The 24217-nt window shown below is 35.8% G+C and overlaps 1 protein-coding gene across 17 annotated transcripts in view; it reads right to left on the reverse strand.

Moving 5' to 3' along the window:
• Positions 1-22308, reverse strand: part of ehbp1l1a (EH domain binding protein 1-like 1a) — a 37344-nt gene extending 15036 nt beyond the window's left edge. For 5 of the 17 annotated variants that reach the window (XM_077227814.1, XM_077227798.1, XM_077227815.1 and 2 more), the window contains exons 1-16: positions 21954-22211; positions 16004-16061; positions 15257-15352; positions 14139-14192; positions 13744-13922; positions 12548-12687; positions 12078-12152; positions 10946-11191; positions 9455-9664; positions 8159-8383; positions 6955-7392; positions 5501-5731; positions 4262-4321; positions 3974-4133; positions 2564-2965; positions 15-2387 (exon numbers count right to left, since the gene is read on the reverse strand). In XM_077227814.1, coding sequence (XP_077083929.1) covers positions 15-2387; positions 2564-2965; positions 3974-4133; positions 4262-4321; positions 5501-5731; positions 6955-7392; positions 8159-8383; positions 9455-9664; positions 10946-11191; positions 12078-12152; positions 12548-12687; positions 13744-13922; positions 14139-14192; positions 15257-15352; positions 16004-16061; positions 21954-22057 — 5051 coding nt within the window. In that variant the 5' untranslated portion in view covers positions 22058-22211. Of the gene's footprint in view, positions 1-14; positions 2388-2563; positions 2966-3973; positions 4134-4261; positions 4322-5500; positions 5732-6954; positions 7393-8158; positions 8384-9454; positions 9665-10945; positions 11192-12077; positions 12153-12547; positions 12688-13743; positions 13923-14138; positions 14193-15256; positions 15353-16003; positions 16062-21953 lie in introns of all 17 variants that reach the window. The other 12 variants (XM_077227802.1, XM_077227800.1, XM_077227810.1 and 9 more) reach the window with 10 other exon arrangements.
• Positions 22309-24217: the final 1909 nt, after the last annotated feature.

Genomic DNA, 24217 nt, shown 5'->3' on the forward strand with positions numbered 1-24217 from the left:
ACTTCTGAACTTACCCCCTCTCCAGAATTCCCTTTTGTCCTTCCTCACACCTTGCCCAAAAGTTCACATTCTCCTTGGTCTTCTCTAATGCAAAACTACTGCCAGACTGTTTCGTACTGGACAGGTCCATTTCAATTTCTGCTGGACCAAGCACATTTGAAGTTTCTCGTTTATGGCAAACATCTTCTATTGACACTTGGCTATTATTTGTCTGATAAAGAATATGTGGAGATTCACAATTTGTGGATGGAAAGCCAGGGACACTGGACTGCTTTGCACAGGATGTCAGCATCATAGCCATGTCTTTTACGTCTGAATTCAGGTGCTTGTCATACGTTTGATTCAAGTTTTTATCAGACTCATTCTTTGAGGTCCTTCTGTACAGTTGCTTTGCATCCACAGTCCATGCACTTGAATCAATTCCTTCATATCCTAAATCAACTGATGGCATACCTAATACTTTTGTAAAATGTGAACAAGATGGCATGAGGGAAACCATATCTGGTGCCTTCTCAGTTTTTAGTCTTGGGGCAGACGGGAAGCCGGGAAATTTAGCACTGGTTGCACAAGTTGGGCGCAAAGCTACCATATCCCTAATGATAGCTTTATCACTCATTTCTCTGTACTGAGGTGGAACAGCTTGCATTGATTGACATTTTCTGCTTAATTGTTTAACCCATAATGACCTTTCATTTTCAGGCCACAGTAATTCCACTTCAGATATTACACTTGATAGCATCCCAGGCACATTTGAAAATGTTGGGCAAGAAGGGAAAAGATAAAGCATTAATTTGGGCTTTTGTGCAGATGGAAAGCCGAGAACACTTGCTTTCACTGGACAACTTGGCAAAAGAGCATACATTTCTTTAAAACTCTCTATGTTCTGATAATAAATGTTTATCCTGTCAGATGTGAACATTGGCAGACACCTTCTCACAAAAAAGGCTTTCTCCTTAAAAGGCCAATTATTTACCACAGCCTTATCAATTTTGCTTGGGTCTAAAGAGGGGAAGCCTGGAGTTTTAGCTGTCTGAGGACATGTTGACAGAGTACCAGACGTTATTTGTGTTTTAGGCACAAGCCACGGTGCAGAAGGAAATCCAGGTGTTGTTGCTTTTCTAGGGCAAGATGGTATCAATGACAGCATATTGTTAAAAATAGATTTGTTTTCTGTAACTTCATACTGAGCTGGATATGGACATATTAAATTACATGGCTGAGATGTTAGTGTCTTCATCCAAAATGGTTTAATGTTCTTTGGCCACTCCTTAAGTGAATCTGATGTGCTTGGAGGAATTTGTATAGTTGATATTCCAAGGATACAAGAGGCTGTTGGACATGAAGGAAGGAGTTTTGTCATACAGAATGTAGTATCTTGTTTTCCTTTTGGCGCAGATGGAAAGCCAGGAGTCCTCGCTTTTCTTGGGCAAGATGGTACTAAGCTCACTATCCCGGTTAACTGGTCCTCTTTTAATATGTTTACAACTTGAGGCAAACTCGACTGGTTCTTTTGTGCTATTAAAAGAGATGTTTCATTGTTGGATGGCCATTGTTTGATAATATTTTGACTGCCAAGTTCTTTTGCAGATGGGAATCCAGCAATGCAGGAAACTTTAGGACAACATGGTGAAATCCTGACCATACTTGGTGTAATTGGTTTTGGAGCAGATGGAAATCCTGAAATCTTGGGTGCTTCAGCACAAGATGACCTCAATGCAACCACATTTCTTGCAGTTTCAAAATCCACCTTCATTGAAGATGCTGGCAAAATCTGTTCTTTACTTTTCTTAAAATAAAATACTAAATTCTCTTTAGGCCAGATTTCATCTGTGCAAGTGGATGAATATCTTGAAGGAAAACCTGGAACTACAGAGACATCTGGACATAATGGTAGAAGACTGACCATATTGTAAGGCTGAGATGGGAATCCAGGGATGCTGGCAGTTCTTGGGCAAGTTAAATGTAGTGATATCATATTTTCCACAGGGATCCGGTCATACAATAAGCAATCCATATCTTGAATACATTTTGCTGGTTTCTCTTTTTGAATGTACTCTTTCAGTCTCGTCACATACCCTTCCCAAGGCCACTTAGTGTCTTGAAAGTTAATAGATGGCATTCCAGGTACAAAAGCAGCTTTCGGACAGGCTGGAAGAAGATGCATCATGCTGGGAACAGATGGAGAACTGTCGACATTAGCCTCTTCTCCTTCATGTGCTTTCTTGCAGACGGGGAGAACACTGAATTCCTGGTTCATTCTAGGTAACCCATCTACAAACAAGTCTCCTTTTTGATTTACAACTGTATTTTCAGCCAATATGGATGGTGACCAAGGAGAATGTGATACTTTTGAGCAAGAGGGCAGCAAAGCGGCCATGCTTTTGTAGCTGAGGGACAGGGACATTAGAACAGAGATCAGAGGGAGGATGAAAAATGGATTTATGAATAATAATAAGCAAAAGGACTGCAACACATACAGTATGCATTTTATATTAATATAGCATAAAATGTAACAGTAACTATATGCTAGCAAATTTGACGGACGGATGCAGAACATATTTACCCTTCATCGGTTTGATCTGACTGGGACATTTCTGGATTCGAGATCAGCTGTGGCACAGATTCTTCTTGCTCTTGTAGTTCTGCTGATTGAAAGCTACTTCGAAACGGCTCTGTTTTGTCTTTACAAGGAATCATCTTGTCTTCTGTCTGCTCATGTGCAGCTGAGAGTAAAACGGTCGGCTCAGCAGAGCTCTGTGAAATCTGTGACTGATTGATCTGGACCTTAGTTAATGGGGCGGCAAATGTAGGGGCTGCAGCAGGTTCTGGGACAGTTTCGAGGGCTGCAGTGGTGGATACTCTATCAATATCAGACAGCTCTGGTTTTGGCAGCTCAAAATGTGGGACATCAGTGACATTGGGTGACATATGGTCTCTGGGCAGCAGAGAGGTCATACTCTCTGGTCTACGAAGAAAACACATCAGAACGGACGAGGTGTGCTGAGATGATACCAAGGAAAAGTTTAAATTATACTGCATGGCATCACCTTAAATCAGTGTCAATTACCTTTCTCTGAATGAATAGTGTTAATGAAACACCATGCTGAAATGCAAAGTCATTTTAAACCAATTTTAAACAACAATTGTTTCATGCCCCACTTGGTATGAAGATAAAAATTCTCATTCATTCAACACAGTGGAACTTGTGTTTTAACTTGCAAACTAATACAAAAAGCAAATTAAGGGACTTTAACCCTGAATTTACACCAAAGAAACCCAATGGCATCAAAATGTCAATAACCATTTTATATCATTATCATATCAGATTTATATAATTTTGGTTTTAATGCAGGGTTAAAGTCCTCACAAATGTAAGTGATCATAAAAATGTATGCAATACAGGAAACCCCATTCAGGATAATAAAAAAAAAATGAAGAATGGAATGAAATGAAATTAAACAAAATAAAATAATAGAAAAAGTAAAGCATGAAATAAAATACAATAAAATACAATATTAATAAGAAAATAATAATAATAATAATAAAATAAATATAAAGTAAAATAAAGAATGAAATAAAATACTAAGAAAATGCAATATTAATAAGACAATAATAATAAAAATAAAATAAAAAATATAAAGAAAAATAAAGAATAAAAATGGAATACAATAAAATAAGTAAAGAATAAATATAAAATAAAGAATGAAATTAAATAATAATATTTATATAAAATAATAACATAAAATAAAAAATACATCAGGTTGTTATTTTTGCATCCAAAATTTCACACAAACACACACACACAAAAAAAGTGTTTGTCTTCACAATAAAGTCATCCATAGTAGTAAATGCAACACTAAAGTATTCCAGGTATTAATACCAAATTGTCAGTGCATTGCTGATGTCAACAAACAACTTCACTCCATCAATGCACTTGCTATTGACGTCAACCAATTTTCTGCATATCACTCACCCTCTTGCAGGCCGTACAACCTCAAGTCCAAAAACAGGCCGTTGCTTGTCCATAGAGTTGTTTGGTCTTTGGCTGGCTATACTGATGACTCCGGCTCTGCGAGGGTGAGGTTCATGGTTCTGAGGAACATCAGAAGGTTTTGCGCTTGCATCCCCATCAGCTGCAGAGATATTCACAGAGATCACAAAATAATTACTAATATGTCAAGGCACATTTATTTAATTTATTTATTTAGAAATTTATAAACAATTAGCAATAGCAACAAGAGCAGCTGTAGTGAATACTCACCAGTACACACAGTATTGGGATATTCCTCTTCTGGTAGTACACTTAACTGTCTGTGTGTCTCTGAAATATAATATAATATAATATAATATACAGTATCATTTGTTATATCTTTTACAAAATATTAAGCACAAAGATGAGGCATCATTCAACAAGCATTCTACTGATGCATTATCTTTTCCATCGGCTAAAGTTAACACAGCACACAATATGGAATTGAGAGAAAGCTCAAGCCTTGTACAAGTTTGTTAAGGTACACATCTGCTTGCAAGATCAGTATTTTAAAACAAAAAATCAAAATCATACCAATTACATGTACCTAATTTATAAATGTATCATGTGAACCATGCATCTGTTATATTATGTTCAAATATTTGGGGTCAGTACGATTTTTTTAAAGACAATACTTTTATTCAGCAAGAATGCTGAATAAAGAAATGCATCATTCTACGAAACATTTCTATTTAAAATCAAATCTGTTATTTTGATATTTCTTTTCAGCATGTTAGAATGATTTCTGAAGGAACATGTGACGCTGAAGACTGGAGTAATGATACTGAAAATTCAGCGTTGCCATAACAGCAATAAATTACTTTTTGCAATATATTAAAATAGAAAACAGTTTTTTTAATCATGTAATCTTTCACAATATTACTGTTTGCACTATATTTTTTGATCAAATAAATGCAGCCCTGGTGAACATAAATACCAACCAACCCCAAACTTTTGAACAGTATAGGGTGTTACTGAGTAGTTTTTTTTTTTCATGTGTCCTCCAGGGGGCATAACATCATGTAATTTAAGACTTATTGCATATGAGTTATCTGATTGTTATTAATAACCCCGTTTCATTTCTCTTTTCGTACTATTGAAACTCCAGTATGTTTATGAGAATAGCAACACTAGAATAATACCCAAAAACTAGAATAAAACCTAATGTAACTATTGTTTAACTGAATGTTGCTAGTATCAAAACCATTGTAACAGTTAGTCAGGAATACTGACTGTTTTTAGCAGTTTTATAGTTATGATGGATGTATGCAATCCACTGGGAAGAATGGAATGTGTGGCCCTTCTGACCCTGTGCTGTTATGCAAGCAATGATAGAGTGTAATCTAAAACAGATCTCACTAGCTCAAGCCATGTTTAAATCTGTTGTTCAATGTAAAATACACAATGGCTACATGAACACACACAGAATGAGAATGAAACACAGATAAAGGTTCAGACCAACATATGTACCTGTGAGTGAGTCAGAGGAAGGGACTGAAATGGAGGCAATAACAGGGGCTACAGTGGATGTTTGGGTGTAAATGTGGGGGTCAGGGATCATGGAAGAGGGTGAAGGAAGAAAGAAAGGAGATGTTGGGGCATCTACAGGAGAAGGGGCTATTGGCCTGCGCACATTCGGCCTAACCACTGTGGGCACAACCTGATGTCTCCATTCGGACGTCTGGACCTCTGGGAGAGGCTCTGAGGTTGGCAATGACCAGATGAGAAGGGAAGATGATAGAAAAAGGAGAGGAGTACAGAGGAAGAATGGTTGAGAAGGATGAGATGAGTGCAGAGAGGAAACAAATTAAAGGGTTTGGGTTCACCCAAAAAAATAAAAACCTGCTGGTGAGGCTGACTAACAGTAGATGGAGATTATGCATCTGTACTCTACTGCTATTTCTACAATTAAATGCGCAACGATCAATATCCACTGAATCTGTGGAAGCAAATTTGTCAAGCAAAATAAAATGAACTAAAAAGTTTTTATATAATATATATAAAGTATTTTAAGTTTAAAGTTTATTTAATTATATATATATATATATATATATATATATATATATATATATATATATATAATTAATTTTAAATCAAGTAAAATTATTATTTTGGGATTTAATTTTGGAAGGTGACTATTGATTGTTGAATTTACGAAACTACTGGCGAAATCTCTATTTGAAATATAACATCTTGTTGAATGGCAGCCACCAAAAATGCAATTCTTGAAAATGCAATGCATTAAAATAAGGGTTATTATAGTTAACTGAAACTAAAATCATTAAAAATATATATTTTGTTAACTGAAATAAAATATAAACAACTTATTTTATTTCAGCTATTTGCCAAAACAACATTTCTCATTTTCTGAGAATAAAAAGTAATAAAATAACATAAAAAAATCAATACAAAGCACAAAAAATTACCAAAAAAATAAATTACTAATACTTGTTTTAATTCAAATGAAAACAGAAAATACATATAAAAAATATATTAATGATAATAAATTAAAACTGATTAAAATGCAAGCACTGTTGATGAGCATTGTTTTTTGATGTTGTTTTTAAAATTTGTGCGATTCAACATTTGTTTTATCATAATTTGTCAATTTTACTGCCATAGGCTCATTTAATTCCTTTCTTTTCAAAAGCCAACATGTTTGGAATATTATAAGGGTGAGTAAATGACAATTTTAATTTTTGAATAAACTATTCCTTTACAATATGAACTATGGATGACTCAGACAGCGAGGATTAGAGCTTTCACAAAATTCATGCTCCATTGAAAGGGCATCCGAAACCCTTTAACAATGCAGATGAATGTTTTCATCTTAAACTCAAAAGATGAAAACTGATCATTTTAATAGTTTAACACATGCAAACGAGTTTCGAACAGTCGTCCTAGAGTCTTTGTTTGTTCTCTACCTGAGTCAGAGACAACAGATGCTGTGACCACAGGACCATCATCAGGAGAGGAGCGTAGAGGAGCACCAGAAACAGCGAGATGAGGAGAAACACAGGGATAAGGGGTGGACCGAGAACTAGATGAGGCAGCAGGAGCGATAGAGAAAGCTGAAGGAGGAGCGAGGATGGCAGCAGACATGGTTTGAGAGCCAGAAGTAGAGGCAGACTCAACAGTGAGCATCTCAGAGGAAGGAGCTACACTGGGAGACGTTACACCAGGATAGGGAGTAATAGCAGAAACGTCCATTGGTTGAGGAAGCACATGGGATGAAGACAATGCAGGAAGTGAGGACTTAATTGAGTTTGGATGACGCTGCGGGTTAATATGTTCTGCGGTGAAGGAAGCAGGACACAGAGCGGGGTGCAGCTTGGGAGACCTCCACTCTTTTTGCCAAGATGCTGGTGTTAACAATGGTAAATAACAGAGGTTGATGAATGACAGAGTGCATGTATAAACAGACAGGGATACAAGGGGAAAAGAGGGAGAAGAAAGAAAAAAGACATTTATAGATTTCTATTTCAAATAAATGATGTTCTGTTGAACTTTCTATTAATGAAGCAATGCTGAAAAAAATCATCACAGTTTCCACAAAAATATTACGCATTCATAATATTTTCAACATTGATAATAATAATAATAATAATAATAATAGGAAATGTAACTTGAGAAAAAATAGCACATTAGAATGATTTCTGAAGGATCATGTGACACTGAAGACTGGAGATAAGAAGCTGAAACCTCAGCTTTGTAATATAAATGGAATAAATGGAATTTTAAAATTAATATAGAATAAAAATTGATTATTTTCCATTTCACAATGTTACCGGTTTTACGGAATTTTTTATCAGATAAATCAGGCATGGTGAACAAGAGAGACTCTTTCAAAGACAAAAATCTTACCAAAAATTTGAACGGTAGTGTATCTGGTAAAATTTGATTTAAGTTTTGGGAGTATACAAGCCATAAAGCTAACGGACATGGACTAAATGCCATGAATCTCTTATTTTAAATTCATGAGGTCCAAACAGCGAATATGCATCTTTTTAGAAATAATTTTTTTAGAATGCTAGGTACTAAATATGAAAAGTGTGGGTTCAAAACTAACTTTAAAATCAAATTCCATCTAATTTAAGAATGGTTAAATACGAACATCTGCCCATGTACCTGTCTCAGTGGCAGAGGGCATGCTCGAGGGCTTTGTGAGGGCGGAGCCTGGCTCGGCCAATGAGGCGCGGTAGATTTTTGAAGCCCGTGGTGCAGGTTGAGTCATTGAACCATGAGGGGAGGAGCCAAATTCAATGGAGGAGGGATCAAAAACAGAAGGGGAGGGGCGAGAAGAGGGGAAGCTGTGAGGTCTCGAGGTCTTGCTACAAGCAGGAGATAAAGTGGCTAAATCAGGGGAGAAAAAATGAGACAGAAAGGAGAAGAATGAAGAAAACAAGATTGAATGGAAGTGGAAATAAGCAAAAATAAGTTACACACTTAAAGGCACAGTATGTAAGTTTCGCTGCTAGAGGTCGATTATTCAAAACAATAACAAAGGCGTAGCTTGATAACGCCATTAAAGAGTGAGGAATCTACAGCCGATGGTAAGCTATCTGACGAGACTCAGGCAGAAATCACGTTCATGAATGAACTAATGTATTAAAGTTTTATTAACATTACTGTGGTATGAAGCGCGGGGGGGGGGGGGGGGGGGGGGCTGAAAGCCTCGGACATTTTACAATTCTGTTTTTATTATGCTTATATGCCGCAATCGACTGCTGCCGCTCCTTTCTTTTTGTTATTTGTTTATTTTACAATTAAAGTTACATTTAATGTCAGCCTCCTTCTTCCCTGAACTTTAACTTTGTTACAGTTACGTTTGATCACATAAATCATAATTATTTTATCTCATTCTCATGAAACAGCCGGAAGTGCTGAATTACTTCTCATATTTAAAATATGTTGTATGGTGGAGAAAATGTTGTATTACGGTTACTACAAATAAACCTCTTTCTGATTATGCTATGTTAGCCACTTGACAGAATAGAGTTTTCTCTGAAGTACAAACATGTTATTCGCGGTAAATCAAGAAAACAAGAGATTCAAACAATGAGACTAACCATGTTAAGCTATATAACAATGGTTATATTTCTGTCAATAAAGGAATCCAAACAGTTTATTGCCTGTCTAATAAAACACATAATATTTTAAAGCGCCTTTGGTGTTTCCATGGTTCCTACGGAAGTAAAAACGGAAATCAAGGGTAGCGCCCATATGACGTCACTGACTCTGATTTCTCTGGATTTAATTATTGTTGAAAACACTTCAGATAATGTAAGTACACAAGTCAACAAAATACATAAGTGGTTTTGGGATATTTTAATCCAAAAATCTTACGTATTGTGCCTTTAATTCTAGCAACAAAACAATTATTTACAAGCTACAGCCACCATCTTTTCGGGCAACACTCATTACCTGTCTGGGTTACATCAGGAAGAGGGGTCTGCTGAGGGGATGAAGAGGATTGAGCAGAAGAAGAGGAACAAGAGAAGGGTATGCTAATCCCAGGAAGAAAAGAGAGAGGCTGCGGGACAGGGACTGAACCGCCCTCAGCAGAGTGACTGCTCTCCAGTAACTCAGGGTTAGCAAGACCTCCAGACGGCCTTTGAGGGACAGTTACAGCAACTTATAGGAAGAAGGAAAAACGACAGAATGATGAGAGGTAGAGGAAAAAAGGAAAAAGAAAGCAAAGCTACAGCTTTTGTAAATCTGTTGATGTGCGTGTTTATGAAATAAGGTTCATTAGATCAAGTTGTGACAGAGCAAGAATGGTCAAAGTCAGGAGCTGAATATACAGCTAGTTTGATGAACAAATTCACAGGGTGCTTCATCAGTTGCTATGGGGATCAGGCTGTTGCTCCATTGAACAGCAGCCGTAAAATTCATTTGTTGTTTTTATGGGGCAGTTTTCCAAAAGTCAATTAAGACTCCTTTTCATGAACCTAGAAGTCAAGTATGTAAAAAAAAACTAATTGTATAACTGTTCAAAACATGATACCTCTCCAGAGTAAGGGGCCATTTCAGAAACAATAATTTCTAATACATTTCTTATTTAAGTCTCTTATGTTCTTAAAAAATAACAGTCTTTAGAATTTATGCAGTTATTCAAGTCGGAATTTCATGTAGATATTCAGCATAAATTCTGTTAAAAACAAGAAATAATCAAAATGTAAGATATAAAGTCACACTTTGAGATATAAAGTTGTGATTGCAAGATATAGAGACTTTATGAGAGACACATGGTTCCAAAGTTTGGGGTTAATAAGAATTTTTTTTTAAAGAAACGAAAATTAATGACAATAAAGACATTTATTATTGTCCTAAAAATATTTCTATTTTAAATAAATGCGGTTTCTTTTAAACTTTATATTCAAACAATCCTGAAAAAAGCAACATATTTAAAATTGATTTAAAAAAATTGTTTCTTGAGCACAAAAGCAGCATTCAAGAATGATTTATGAAGGATCATGTCACACTGAAGACTGGACTGAAAAATTCAGCACTGCCATCACTGGAATAAATTATATATTTAAAATATAATATAACAAACATTGATCAAACAAATGCAGCCTTTTAAGCACAAGAGACTTCTTTTAAAAAAACAATAAAACAATCTTACCGACCCCAAACTTTTAAACTGTGGAGTATAAAGTTATTTTACCTTATTTACTCTATAAGGCAAAACTGTGCTTCCATGGTAATATTCAGTTCTTTAGGTCTAAAATCTTTTGTAATGAATTGCTTAATGCACCTTTAAACCAAACTATCTAAAAAGATTAATGATGAAAACATGTACTGTAAGTAATAACACAGTAGAGTGAGTTTGTGGGTGATCTTTGAGTTATGGAGATGCACACAGATGTGTGATGGTCTGCTGCATTGCTCCAGGTGAATGAGTGTTTGTACCTGAGCCAGTCGGCGGATGGAAGATTTTGGGCAGGGCAGGTGGATGAGCGCGTGTGAATGCAGGTATAGTGAAGGCGTACGGGGAGGCGCGTGTCTGCGGGACACTGCCGGCAGCACGGAGGGGTTGGACACGGGAAGTGGACAGGATCGGGACAGAAGGGTCAAGAGCGGTGCATGACAGGGGGTACTGGAGAGGAACGTTAGGTGTAACGAAGGAACAGCTCATCCGATCCGGTTCAGAATGAGCTGAGAGAAATGATGATGATCATGGAGAGAAACAGACAAAAACAGAAGAAGTAAGAGTGGATGTGTAGTTATTTACGTAGAGTTAAGAAAAAAAAATTCCATAAAGACAAAGAGGAACTTAAGAGAGCAAGGAATAATTCAGAAGAGAAGAAAATGAGTGAAACCAGGAAGAGATGCAGATCTCAGATAAACTCTCACAGTCACAAACTTATGATCACTGGTATGCTGAGGTCATGGGAATGTGTTATGCAATTTCACCCACTTTCTGACTCTGACAGACACAAAACAAGCCCAAGAATCCAGTCTACCCAAGTGCTGGATAGCAACACGAGTTAGAAAATGCATTTCTCAGTATCTGATAACACGTAAAGGTGACGTGAAACAAGAATATATTCAGTTGGAAGTGGTTGGTGTGATATTCATGATCTTTGTTTATGGGTTTTTAGAAGTAGTAACAATATTGAGTTTAATTTACACAACTAAACTAATATACACTTAAAAATAACCCAAACGTTGGCTTCGTATTATTTACAAAGGTGAAATGGTTCTTGTACAAGCAAAACATTTATACAGAAATACCCATGGTTTGTATATAAAATACTTTTAATATAAAATATAAACAATAAGTTATGGATGGATGCATGGATTAAAAATAATGCAAATTAATGGATATCAGCCAATAGTTATCACTATCAAGCCTCAATTTTTTAAATAATTTACTAATCTGAAACCGTCATGACACAAATCGAGCAGTATAAAGATTTTACTGTAACGCCCCATAATACTTCAATTGAATGTCTCAAACCAAAACTAAAATGTTCATTCTAGTTTAAAGGAAATTAAATATGACAAGTGGAAAAAGAAGCAAGAGCAGTTAGTAAGCTACCTGTGTCAGAGGGACCCGTGTCTACAGCAGGTCTCCAGGCCTTGTCATGTATTCTCCTAGCAGGAGGAAGAGGAGCTGAGCACAGACACAGACCGAAAGAACAGAGCGACAGGAGGAAAAAGAAAGAGACCATTTGAGAAAAGAATGACAAAAAGTCTAGATTGTGAAGGAGAATAAATATTTTGAGATTCTGTGTTTGTAATGGCCAAAGCTACTCTTAAATCTGAAATACAGAATTAAACTAGAGCAAGCATTAAATCAACTCAACACGACCAAAAACAGCTGACAACCACCAGGCTATCTAGCCCATAGCCAATTCACCTAAAACCAGGAAACTATGCATAAAAACTTGCAAAAAACTTTTTCAGAACAGGAAATGCCTGTTTCTAAACTTGCTTCCAAACTTCTGTTTTTAGCTTAAAGTTGCATTAGTATTTGAACATAAGACTGGGTGTTCGTGTCAGTATTACCTATTACTGCAGTGGCCATTTTCACTGCTGCACTCAGTCTTTTGTCCTCCTCTTCATCACTGTCATTGAAGTCCTCCAGGTTTCCAATGTCAGACTGCTTCAAACTCATCAGACTCGCCAAACTTTGCATGTCTTCATCACTGAATACACAATACAGAATACAACACTAATATTTAAAGCAGTGGTTCTCAACCTTTTTGACTCAAAAGCCCCTCATTGTCCACAACAATATTTAAATATTCTTGAAATCACACCTTTATACTTGGGCTTTCTCATATATCCATTTTTTTTAAGACTGAAGTGGGAACCCTAGTTGTTAAGAGTGTGAATAAAATAAGAAATATCTTAATTTATTATAATTTTATCTTATTTTAATGTGTGTTGTTTCAAAGTCATCCTGAGCCCCCCTTGTAACTTTGCTGAGGCCCCCTGGTTGATAACCACTGACTTATCACCATGAAATCATAATTGATTTTTTTAAATCTAATATTGCAGTATTCATTATAAATGATTTATAATGTTTTTGTAATAATATTTTAGATAATATTTTTTTTACTCATGTGCCCTAGTAAACTTTAATTAAAGTGGTAATGATATATTTTGATATATAAGAAATCTTTGTAGTATAAGATCTGACAGCAGCTCCATCACAAACTGTAAGTCAATGGTTCCATAATGCTTTGTCTTTAAATTATGATTATGACTTTCCATAGTAAACAATATCAATACCTACTCGCTATTGCACATGAGTTTGTAGTGACGTTAGCCTAGGGCTACACGATTAATCGTAATTAAACCGCATGCGATTTGGCAAAGGCTGAAATTTATTTTATGCGCAGCTTGTCAGAGAAGCACAGCTCTGTGAACAGTAATAAATGCTGCTCCATCTGAAAGCCAGAGGGCGCTCTCGCGCAGAAACTCCAAATATGCCCCGCAGAAGTGACCTGCAACCTGTCGACCAAAAGCAAACCACAACCATCTTATCAATTCCAGATGGAAAGAATCATTTCCCGTCCTACATTTTTTCTTGTTGAAGAGGTTGGCTTTCTAAAACAGACTATAGATCATTAAAGTAAATCAAATTGTATTTGACACTGTATGTGACGTGTGCTTGGACTGATGATTCTGCATCATTATACAGATCTAGGATCAGAAACACGCATTCCTAATGGAACAATGAAAACATCTGAACTCACGTAGCTTTGCCCTCCTTCAGGAAGATACAGGACAGGGTGAGTTTAAGCTTGGCATCCAGCACTTTCACCGACAGAGGCTTTAATGTAAGCACCAGGTCAAACTGAGCCGGGGTAGCACTCGCATACTTCTTCATGTTCACATCTACTGATGCTAAAACTTTTCTGTGGCCCTTTGTTTCCTGTGGATGTTGGGATGAGATGGCGTTAGACTGCTTAAAAAGAGAACAGTGTACTGCCAAATCGAGGCCATCTCTCGATAGGACAAAATGTTGCAAAAACACAGTATATATAAATGTGACAACCTAAGCTTGTTAAACAGCACAATAAAGAGTCAAAAAAGAAATGCTAAAATTGCTTTAATAAACAGGGTGAGATTACAAATTAGATATACTCACATTCTCTATGATAAATGTCCAGTCTTTGTCCTCAAATTCATCTGCATTTGGATCCTATAGGGAAAGTGAAAATTGCTGACGTTGGTTTCATTATTTCACCTCATGTTTTCAAAATTCAATAATGGACAACAGATATAAATCTGAATAATATTTATATAACAATGACAAAATTCAGGTTTACAACTTAACATAAGTATATTATTTGTATATTTAAGAATTGTCACAAATTTCCTTCATTTTACAGAGCCCTGGCCTAAAGCGAAATGATGGAAAAAAATATGGGAGTGAAAAAAAAAAAAAAAAAAACGCATTTGCATTTTCTCACAAAAGTTTTGCATTCCCCCAGGAAACCTTGTGTTTGTGCGCAAAAACTTTTGCGTTCCCCCTGAAGAAACTTTGCGATTTCTCAGGGGAATGCAAACATTTAGCGAGCGAATGCAAAGTGCAAAGTTTCTCGGGGGAACGCAAAACATTTGAGAGAGAATGCAAAAGCATTGGAATATAAGTTTTCCTCCCATCTCATATTTCTTTCAATCACCATGTCCCTTTAGGGGCTCCGTACCATTTCCTGTCATATACATTACCATTCAAACGTTAGTACTTTTTAAAATGTTTTTGAAAGAACTCCTTTATGCTATCGAAGGCTTACATTTTGAATACAATAAAAACAATAATATTGTGTAAAATGATTAGAATTTTATTTAAAATTACCGCTTACTGGTTTAATACATTTAAAAATGTCATTTTTTTCTGTGACGGCATCATTACGCAAGTCTTCAGTGTCACATTATCCTTCAAAAATCATTCTAATATGCTGATTTGATGCTCAGGAAACTATTATATACTATTATTATCAATATTGAAAATAGTCATGCTGCTTAAAATTTTTGTATAAACTGATACTTATTTCAGGATTCTCTGATTCAAAAGAACAGCATTTATTTGAAATAGGCTTTTTTGTAACAATGTAAAAGTCTTTACTGTCAGTTTTTAATTTAATATGTCCCTGCTGAATAAAAGTATTAATTTCTTTAAAAAATCAAAATCTTACTGGCCCCAAACTTTTGATTGGTGATCTAAATGGAATAATTTGTAAAAAATTGTAAAGCTTGCTGTACCCTAAAGAGAGTGACTGTGATGTCCACGCTCTCAGGAACCTGCCAAACCACAGTCCCCCTGTATGGGTTCTTGATCCCCGGTTGCCAGCCATGAAGCTGATGATCACAATGAGAATACTGCTATTAACACAGCTGGTGATACCCAAACATATGTTTACACATTGAAAAAACAAAGTCTTAACATGCAAACTGCAAGGACAATGTATGCATGTTCTTTCAGGAACAAAATCATGATGTATGAAAGGATTAGAATTCAATGCAATAATTCCACTGTTGAAAGTATAATGACGTCCCATTGCCATCAATTGTTTTGTGTGTGCTAGAAGGGAGTATTTCCTTCTACTGTGCAAACACTTATCAATATTTTCAATGCGGTTACTAATGACACAAATACTGAGTTATATATTCCTCTTCTTTAAATTTCAATTTAAAGAACACATCCTGCCTTTAATAGCAACATTCTATTTAAACATAACATAAAACATTCTTGAATAACTATTATGTGCTGTTCTGCACTTTTAAGTAGTGCTCTATCTTTACTATTCAAATAGCTACTAAAACATTACCTATTTCAATTGGTTTGTTAGCACTACCTTTGATGAATATATTACACTTGTTTCAGTCTTATTTGTATCACCTTGGATAAACGTGTCTTGTAGATGAATAATCGTCAAATAACCACAGACATATCTTTATAGTACTTGAAAGCTATAAATGTGGAAACAGTAAAAACCCACATCCTCTTACCTTGGTGCAGATGCGTCTGTTTCGCCTGGTCCAAACCACTCGCAGTTTATCTGGCTGCCTGTGAATAACAAACAACAAACAATATAACACAAGTACAGTGCAGAAACACAACTGAAAGTACATGTAGTATCATTTAGCTTGATTAGTGAGCATGTAACATTGATGAAGCTATATTGCATTTCACAAAGAACTGAATTTTGAAATGACGCATAAAACTGTAAAAATACAATTTTCAGTCATACACTTAAGGGTATTGCTAGGGTTTTGCTTTATGGAGGTTAAGCATGTTAAAGGGGACTACTATCATGTGCACTCAGTTTGGTTATTAGGTTACTCATCTGACCCACATACAGGAAAGCATTATCCAGCTTCATTGCATGGAATGCTGCAGCTTCTTCAAGAGCAAGTAAAACACACGTATTCCTGTTCTAACAGGCTAACATTGTGTGTAATGCGAGTAGTCACAGATAATATTTTAAAAAGTAACTGAAAGACCAATCATGGGATGACAGGCCAACGAGACAGGCCAACATCCACCACATGACTCAATTTAAAGGGATAGTTCACCCAAAAATGAAAATTCTGTCATTAATTACTCACCCTCATGTCGTTACAAATCCGTAAGACTTTTGTTCATCTTCAGAACACAAATGAAGATATTTTAATGAAATCTGAGAGATTTCGCTCTCCACTACCACTACCACTACCACTTTGACGCATAAAGTGATCAAAAATAATCCATACAAATTTAGCAGTTTATAACCAATGAGGTTCATTCTCGTGTTACGCAGCACGTTTGAGCTTCAGCAAGAACCAATGAGGTTCATTCTCGTCTGATGTCCATTGTCTGTATATGTCAGGAATTATAGCCTTAAATAGGGCACTATTTGAGGGGACAGCCATTTGTAGTGGTGTCTGAAGCCATAGTGGACATAATTGAGTGAACTCATTCAATCCCACAATGCAATTGCAATAACAAGTGTACAACCGATTCCGATGTAAGCTCAACAGCTAGATAATACCCATAATACACACTCCTTCATGTGGACAATATTAGTGGAGTAATGTAGGGAATAGTGAATGAGGGTATAGGGGGCGATTTCGAACACGGCCAATGTTTGTATGTGAATTTAAGCCTAAAGCGATCGAGTCTCTTCAGAAAATTTGAACTAAAAAGCTCAATTCATATGGATCAGATTTAGGATCTCTTTATGAACTTTTTGAAGTGTCAAAGTGATAGTTGCGTAGCTGTCAACGGAGGGACCAAAATCATCCCTGTTGTGGGATTCAACAGGGACTACAGTTGAAAATTAGCCAAGCTGGCTAAACTGGCACATTGACATGCATGTTTGTTAATCTGCACTGTCCCTGTAACTCTAAGTCTAAAATGTATAAAAAAATAAAAAATAATATATATCTATATCTATATATATATATATATATATATATATATATATATATATATATATATATATATATATATATGAAAACATACTGTAATTTTCATCTCAAAACGTTCTCCCCAGTTCAAATGTTTATTGAAACAATGCTTCATTCTATTCTTCCACAACTTTCTGACATCATACAGATGAATACTTGGCCGCCCACATTTAAACGCCAACAATACCTATTCTGTATGATTAAAATCAAAGAATAACACTATTTTTGCATAATTCCTGATTTGCATAAATTTTGATGCAAATAAACCCTTACAACTAACATTATAAATGGAAATCATGCAAAAATAAAATAGTAATAGCAATAAATATATTGACTTATATTAACAATTAAAATATTATCTTTTCAAAAGAGAAAAGATAATATTTTCTCTCTCTCTCTCTCTCTCTCTCTCTCTCTCTCTCTCTCTCTCTCTCTCTCTGAATGAAGGGTGTGGTCTCTCTTGACACTCACATTTTTAGATTAGCTGTTTAACTTCTACGCCATTTCCTCATGGAAGTGTTTTTGGTTCCAGTGTCTCATATTTTAAATTTATTTTCTTGCCAAATTACCTTTAATCTGTTTCTACAAAGCAATGCTTGAGTACTAGTTTTGAAAATATGACAAAAGTGATTTTGTTTGCATTATTAATGAAATGACACAAAAGTACAAGCTATGACCAACCATACACTATTTACATGAAAATGACTATGCAGTTATGCAGTTACAATCTATCACTCAATAGCACACCTGGAAAAATGCTGATCAGACAAATAAAAGGGACATAACGTGCTTTTATAAAATAATTTCCTCAAACTGATGAAAACCAAACGATGGACAGTAGACTATGCCTACTCATGTTAACGTGGCTTTTGAAGTCATAATAAAGGAAAGGAAAGGTGGAGAGAGAGAATCATGGGCCTCTGGGTCTCGTATTGCAGGTCAGTGTCAGCAACAGCTGTGAGAATGGATGCAAGAGGCCGAGCGACGTGGTGACAGTCATGGGGTTAACAGAAATAGACAGGGAAATGGCACATGGATTGATATAAAGCTGCTGAAGCACTATGTGCTACCTTTATAAAACTGCATAAGAAGGGAATCAAGTTTAATGCCCACTATTTACACCTCAGGTATTAGATGGTGCAAAGTGCATAACTGTTACACATTTTCTTTTTTTAATATTATGTAAAATAACACTAAGATCAACTTACAGAGACCGTCTCAGTTGTAGACAGTCTTGTAACACTGACCACGTTTAACATTCATAGCCGTGTCATTTAACTGATAGAATCAAACAGCTGTTCTGAAGTCAGTCATGGAGTCACTAAGTCATGTGACTACACAAAACACACTGTCAATGGCCACAGAAGTCAGATGACATCAGCACATAAGCTAGTCAAATCTATCCAATCTCCTACATTGTGATGAATAGGGGGAGACCGACCGGGGAGTGTTGTAAGTAACACAGGGTCAGTTGTAACACTGTCAGTTTGTCACTCGCATAACTTTTTTGGCTTGCATGAGAAGTAGCATGTTACTGTGAGCAACATTGTACATTTTATGAACAAAAAAAAAATGATTTTTCAAATTTTTATCAAGATTATTTTTGCCTAGCAATCATTGCGGTTTAGAAACAGTTATTTGACTTGCATCTAAAGTAGCTTTTCTCTAGTTTAGTTTGATGCTTTGGATTCATGCTAACTTCAAACCAATGCTAATACAGGTAGCTAAGTTACGGCTGTTAGGGGTGAGGATAGTTGTAACAGTTCATTAAAATGTTACAACCAACCCCATATGATGATTCCAGTTATCAATCACATCCCCTGTTAAGACAAAATCACGTGAGTTTTTTGTTCTGCGTTGAGGAATTTATGTAGTATATATATGTTTCCATCATAGTTTATGCACATGTCTTCTTTTCAGATAAAAGCATTATTCGCCTCAAATGAGCACATGCATTGTTTTTTATGCACATTTTTAGAATGTATGCACATCTCGGCATTTCCATCTGATTTCCCAAAATTCACATAAAATAGTTGGATGGCAACATAGCTAGTGAGCAAACTGATATGTGACAGGAATACAGCACACACACAAACACACATGGCAATTGATTTGTGCTAAATTTAAAGTCCTTAAAGAAATACAATGCAATGTATTTTGTTACTTTAAATTGCTCACTTTATTCAAAACTGATTCTTCAATAACATTCTTGCATAATTCTAGATTGTGTGGATCTAACTTCAGCAAATTAGCTCTCATTGTTACATCTTTCCCCAACTCACCCCAGTAGTGAGGTAGGTAGTAACAACAAAACTCTGTGTTTGACATTAACCCACATAATTTGTGACTGTGTTGTACGTGTCCAAGAGAGTTACATTTGTAGCTGCCAAATGTGGCTACAATTTACCAAATTTTGAGAGATATAGCACAAACAACCACCAAGTTATCGATGCTCAAACAAATGATGTTACTTTCATCCCAGGTCTCTCCCTAAACTGAAATATGCTAATATTACTCAATGTTCCAAAAAATACACAATCATTAATGTTAGTATGTGGTTGTTTTTTTAAAGAAAATACTTTTAATCAGCATGGAATGGAGTGACAGAAAAAAGTGACAGTTAAAGTCTTCTATTCCACATAATTGCAGTTCTTTTAAACTCTCTATTCATCAAATGATCCTGAAACTAGGATCACGGTTTCCACAAAAATATTAAGCAGCACAACTATTTTCAACATTGATAATAATAAGAAATGTTCCTTGAGAAGCAAATCAGCATATTTGAATGACACTGAAGACTGCAGATATGATGCTGAAAATTTAGCTTTGCATAACAGGAATAAATGACATTTAAAATATATTCAAATAGAAAACATGTATTTTAAATTGCAATATTATTTCAAAATATTACTTTTTTTGTGTGTGTGGTATTTTTGATTCAATAAATGCAGCCTTGGTGAGCAACAGAGTTCAAAAACAAAATCTTACCAAACCAAAATATCTGAGCGGTAATGTATAAAATAGGTCTCAACTGTCAAAAAAGACAACATGCAGTGTAGAGTCTCAAAGTGAACTTGCTTCTGCCAACAATAATGATACAATATCCCTTTATGCTTTCTATGGCTTAATGCCTAATTTTTCCATAAAAAACAACAACAAATTAAATAAAAAAAAATAAAAAATTGACATACTTTCTAATCATTATTTATATCCGGTCATTCCACATACTACAAATTCTTCTAAACTAGCCACATTTTTCTCCACACGTATGGACGTGCACATGTTTGAGTATAAAGAAAGACATGGAAACCAATTTTTTGGGGGGGAAATTATCTGTTGCAGAGAACAAGAGCATTATATGACAAATAATTAATAATGTTAATGATATAATATAATGATTTCTTTCCTTACTGACTCTAACTAAATAAAAATTACAATTTCCAGTCTGTGTTGGAGGATCACATTATTACTGTTTAGAAATATGATTATCCATCAACAATCATTATTTTAATGGCATATCGATTAACACATAATGCAGTCACGATGGTAATGCACATTACATGATGTTGCTTGTTCGGGGAGGCGGGGGGTTCAGTTTTAGTTCAATAACCTGAATCTGAAATAATCTCAATGCATTTAACAAATAAAGGAAACTATCACAACATATTGAGACACAGACCCAAGTGTCACATGCAAGGTAATTCTGGACTTGTCACACTGCCAATCAAAAGTCACTTGACTTTATCTCTGAGTTTATCTTTCTACTAAATCTCAAAAATCGTTTGACCTAAAATCATATTTCTATGCTTGAAAATAGTTTTAGACAAAAAATAAACTGCTCTTAATGAACAAACTGGCCAGGATAGTAAAGGAAAAACCTTCAAAACTGTTCAAATCAACTTCATGCAGTTGAGCAAATGCCTTATGCAACTGAGTGCAAAAGCTAGCAAATTTGAGAAAGATCTTTTTTAAATAGTAAAATACACATAATGAAAGACTCATGATATGGAAATATGCATGGCTGTGGTAAGTGCTCAGAGCTTAATTTATCAACATTTGCAGGACCCTCCCATCTGCAAAAACATCACATCAAAAGTGTCTGAAGCTGCGTATGACTGTCCTTGAAGATGCGCTTCAAGTGGAACCGGAGAACTGAAAGTAAAACGGAAGTAAGAGAAGTAGCCTACTGTAGGTGACTCACAACAAAACTCACTACTACTACAAAAAAGTGCTTGGCAGAGTAAACAAGCCCTCTGATACGGTTAATTCTTGAATTCTAACTAACCACACCACTGAGTAAACTACACCATTCCTACACTGCAAGCCCACGAGCTTCGCTGTTTATAATGGGAGCGTTGCGTTCTAATATTATAATGTCGCGTATATCGCTTAACTGGCGTCACTGCAGCTACGTCAGAATTTAAAAGAAACGTTAAACACATGATACTGTATTTATTATGCATTTATAACAACAACACTTGACAATGAGAAGAAAAATCGCATTTCTTACCACTTCTTAGTGCACTCTACTGTGAGTTCTTGAAAGGAGGCGGCAAACTGAAACTTCGACGCTCTTTTTCCAGCGCGCTGAAGTCTCTTCCAAACCGATGTCATGATTACAGCTTGAATTAGACGAATCCTCACAGAAGGGACTGATGAATTAAAAAGACATCGTGGGAATTGCTGTGTCACTTCGCCAAGCCCCGATGTTTCAGGGATGGCAGCTCCGCGCGCCACCGCCGCCTCATACACACACACACATGCTCCAAATGTCAAAGTGAAGATAAGCGCAGACAGATCAGAGGAAACATAACCAAACTCTTGCGATGAACTGACATATCCTGCACTCCCGTGGAAGAGTGGCTGGGAGAAAAGGAACGCTGGGTCACCATAGGCTATTATATTCAGTAGGCTAATTTATCCAACTTGCTTATTATTCAATAATCCAAGTGTTATATTATGAAAGATAGCCTTATTGAACCATTATTGTAGGCCTTTTGATAGGCATATTACTATAATAGGGCTGAGGTTTTGATTCAAAAGTCCAATTACAGAAATTATTATTTTTTAATATATATATATATATTCCTAATATTTTGCCGGTTTATTCAAGGTTGTAGGGTCATTAAAAACAAATATCCTCACCGAACAACAACTTTTGACCTCATGAAACAAATCAAGGAGCAGCGTACATCATGAATTGTTTTGTGCTTAATTATTTTTCTGTTTCACAAAATTTTAAACTGTAGTGTACAAAGGATATTATCAACATAATTTAGGTGAAACATGATAGATATATTATATAAATTGTTTTACTGTTTCATAGTATGAAAAGAAAATAAGGCTGTTTATTGCCATTGGGGTTCCAAGGGACTGCCATGCATGTTAAATGAAATATACAAATATTAAGAGGAGCAAAACATGTGATCGAGTGATAGATAGCACAGATCTCCCCTGCTGGGTAAGGTGAAGTAATATTTCACTGTGCCTTGCTTGCCGTGGGAAGCAGTTTGTCTTGTTGAAGAGAATGGAGGTTGGCAGGGCTATTCAAAACACTCTGTTGAAGGTTAAAGGTCACCATTTGTGAGCAGTCTTTACTGTGCTTCAAACAATAGCATAAAACCGCTTACTAATGTTAACAAGAGTGAAATATTATTTTGCATTACTTCTATATCTGATACAGTTGACTGTTAGGTCTTGTTCAGCACAGCACAGTCATGCTGTTTGAACAATGTTTAGGTGTGGCAAAAACAACAGGTATATTGTGCAGCAGGTAGCCTGATGTTATGTTATTATGATGACCTGAGATCAGTTTTGCAGACATCATGATCTGGGCTGATTCTAGATCAGTGTGAGTGGGCAGGCTCAAACGTGCCCTGATGATCAGAGTTTAGATTAGCTTTGGCAAGTGTAGCAAGTCCAAAACCAATCTTTGCACGTCAAGCAAGATAAAAACCTCTGAAGTGTTGCATTGTCGCAGTCATTGAAAATGATGCCTAAATAAATCCAATGAGATGCTCAATCCAAAACGCCTAATCTAAAGCATGCCAAAACAGGTTACAAAATGGTCAAGTTGGTGCAGTTAACTTGTTATATGAGCAATTTCTCTTCTGAAGTCTTTTCTGGGATATGACAACAGATTAAGTAAGTCAGTTTAATTTGTTTATCGATCCAAGAATAACAGCGCGATGAAAGATGGATAGGGAAAGGGAAGAGAGAGACGTAATGAAAACTCACACGGATCACGAATAAGGTTCCTGCTCACAGCCGTACACTTCCTGTTAATTGAGCGTTCCTCAGTATTTCCTGTTTTCCTGTAGCATTGACCTCTCCATGCGCAAGTACGAACTGCAGGAAATGCTCTAAAAAAAGACAAACCTAAACAAACCAAAGTGCCATTGGTATACATTTCTTAAAATACAGCAAATTTTCATCCTTAAACCCTTTCAGGCGTGAAGATCGCGGTTTATAAAATTTACAAAAAGTTTGGGAATTAAATGGATCAAAAGTGATGGTAAAGACATTTGTAACCAAAAATGATTGAAAATGAGAAAATTTCAAATAAATGCCGGTTTTTTTATTTCTATTCATTAAAGAATCCTGAAAAACAAAACATATATCTTGTTTTCAACATTGATAATAATCAGAAATGTTTCTTGAGCAGCAAATCATCATATTAGAATGATTTCTGAAGGATCATGTGACTCTGAAGACTGGAGTAATGATGCTGAAAATTCAGCTGTGCCATCACAATATTATGGTCATAAGTCATTT

The sequence above is a fragment of the Siphateles boraxobius genome, unplaced genomic scaffold (genome assembly GCF_051911475.1).
Source record: "Siphateles boraxobius isolate OS27281-9 unplaced genomic scaffold, OSU_SipBor_1 130, whole genome shotgun sequence".
NCBI classification, from domain to species: Eukaryota; Metazoa; Chordata; class Actinopteri; order Cypriniformes; family Leuciscidae; genus Siphateles; species Siphateles boraxobius.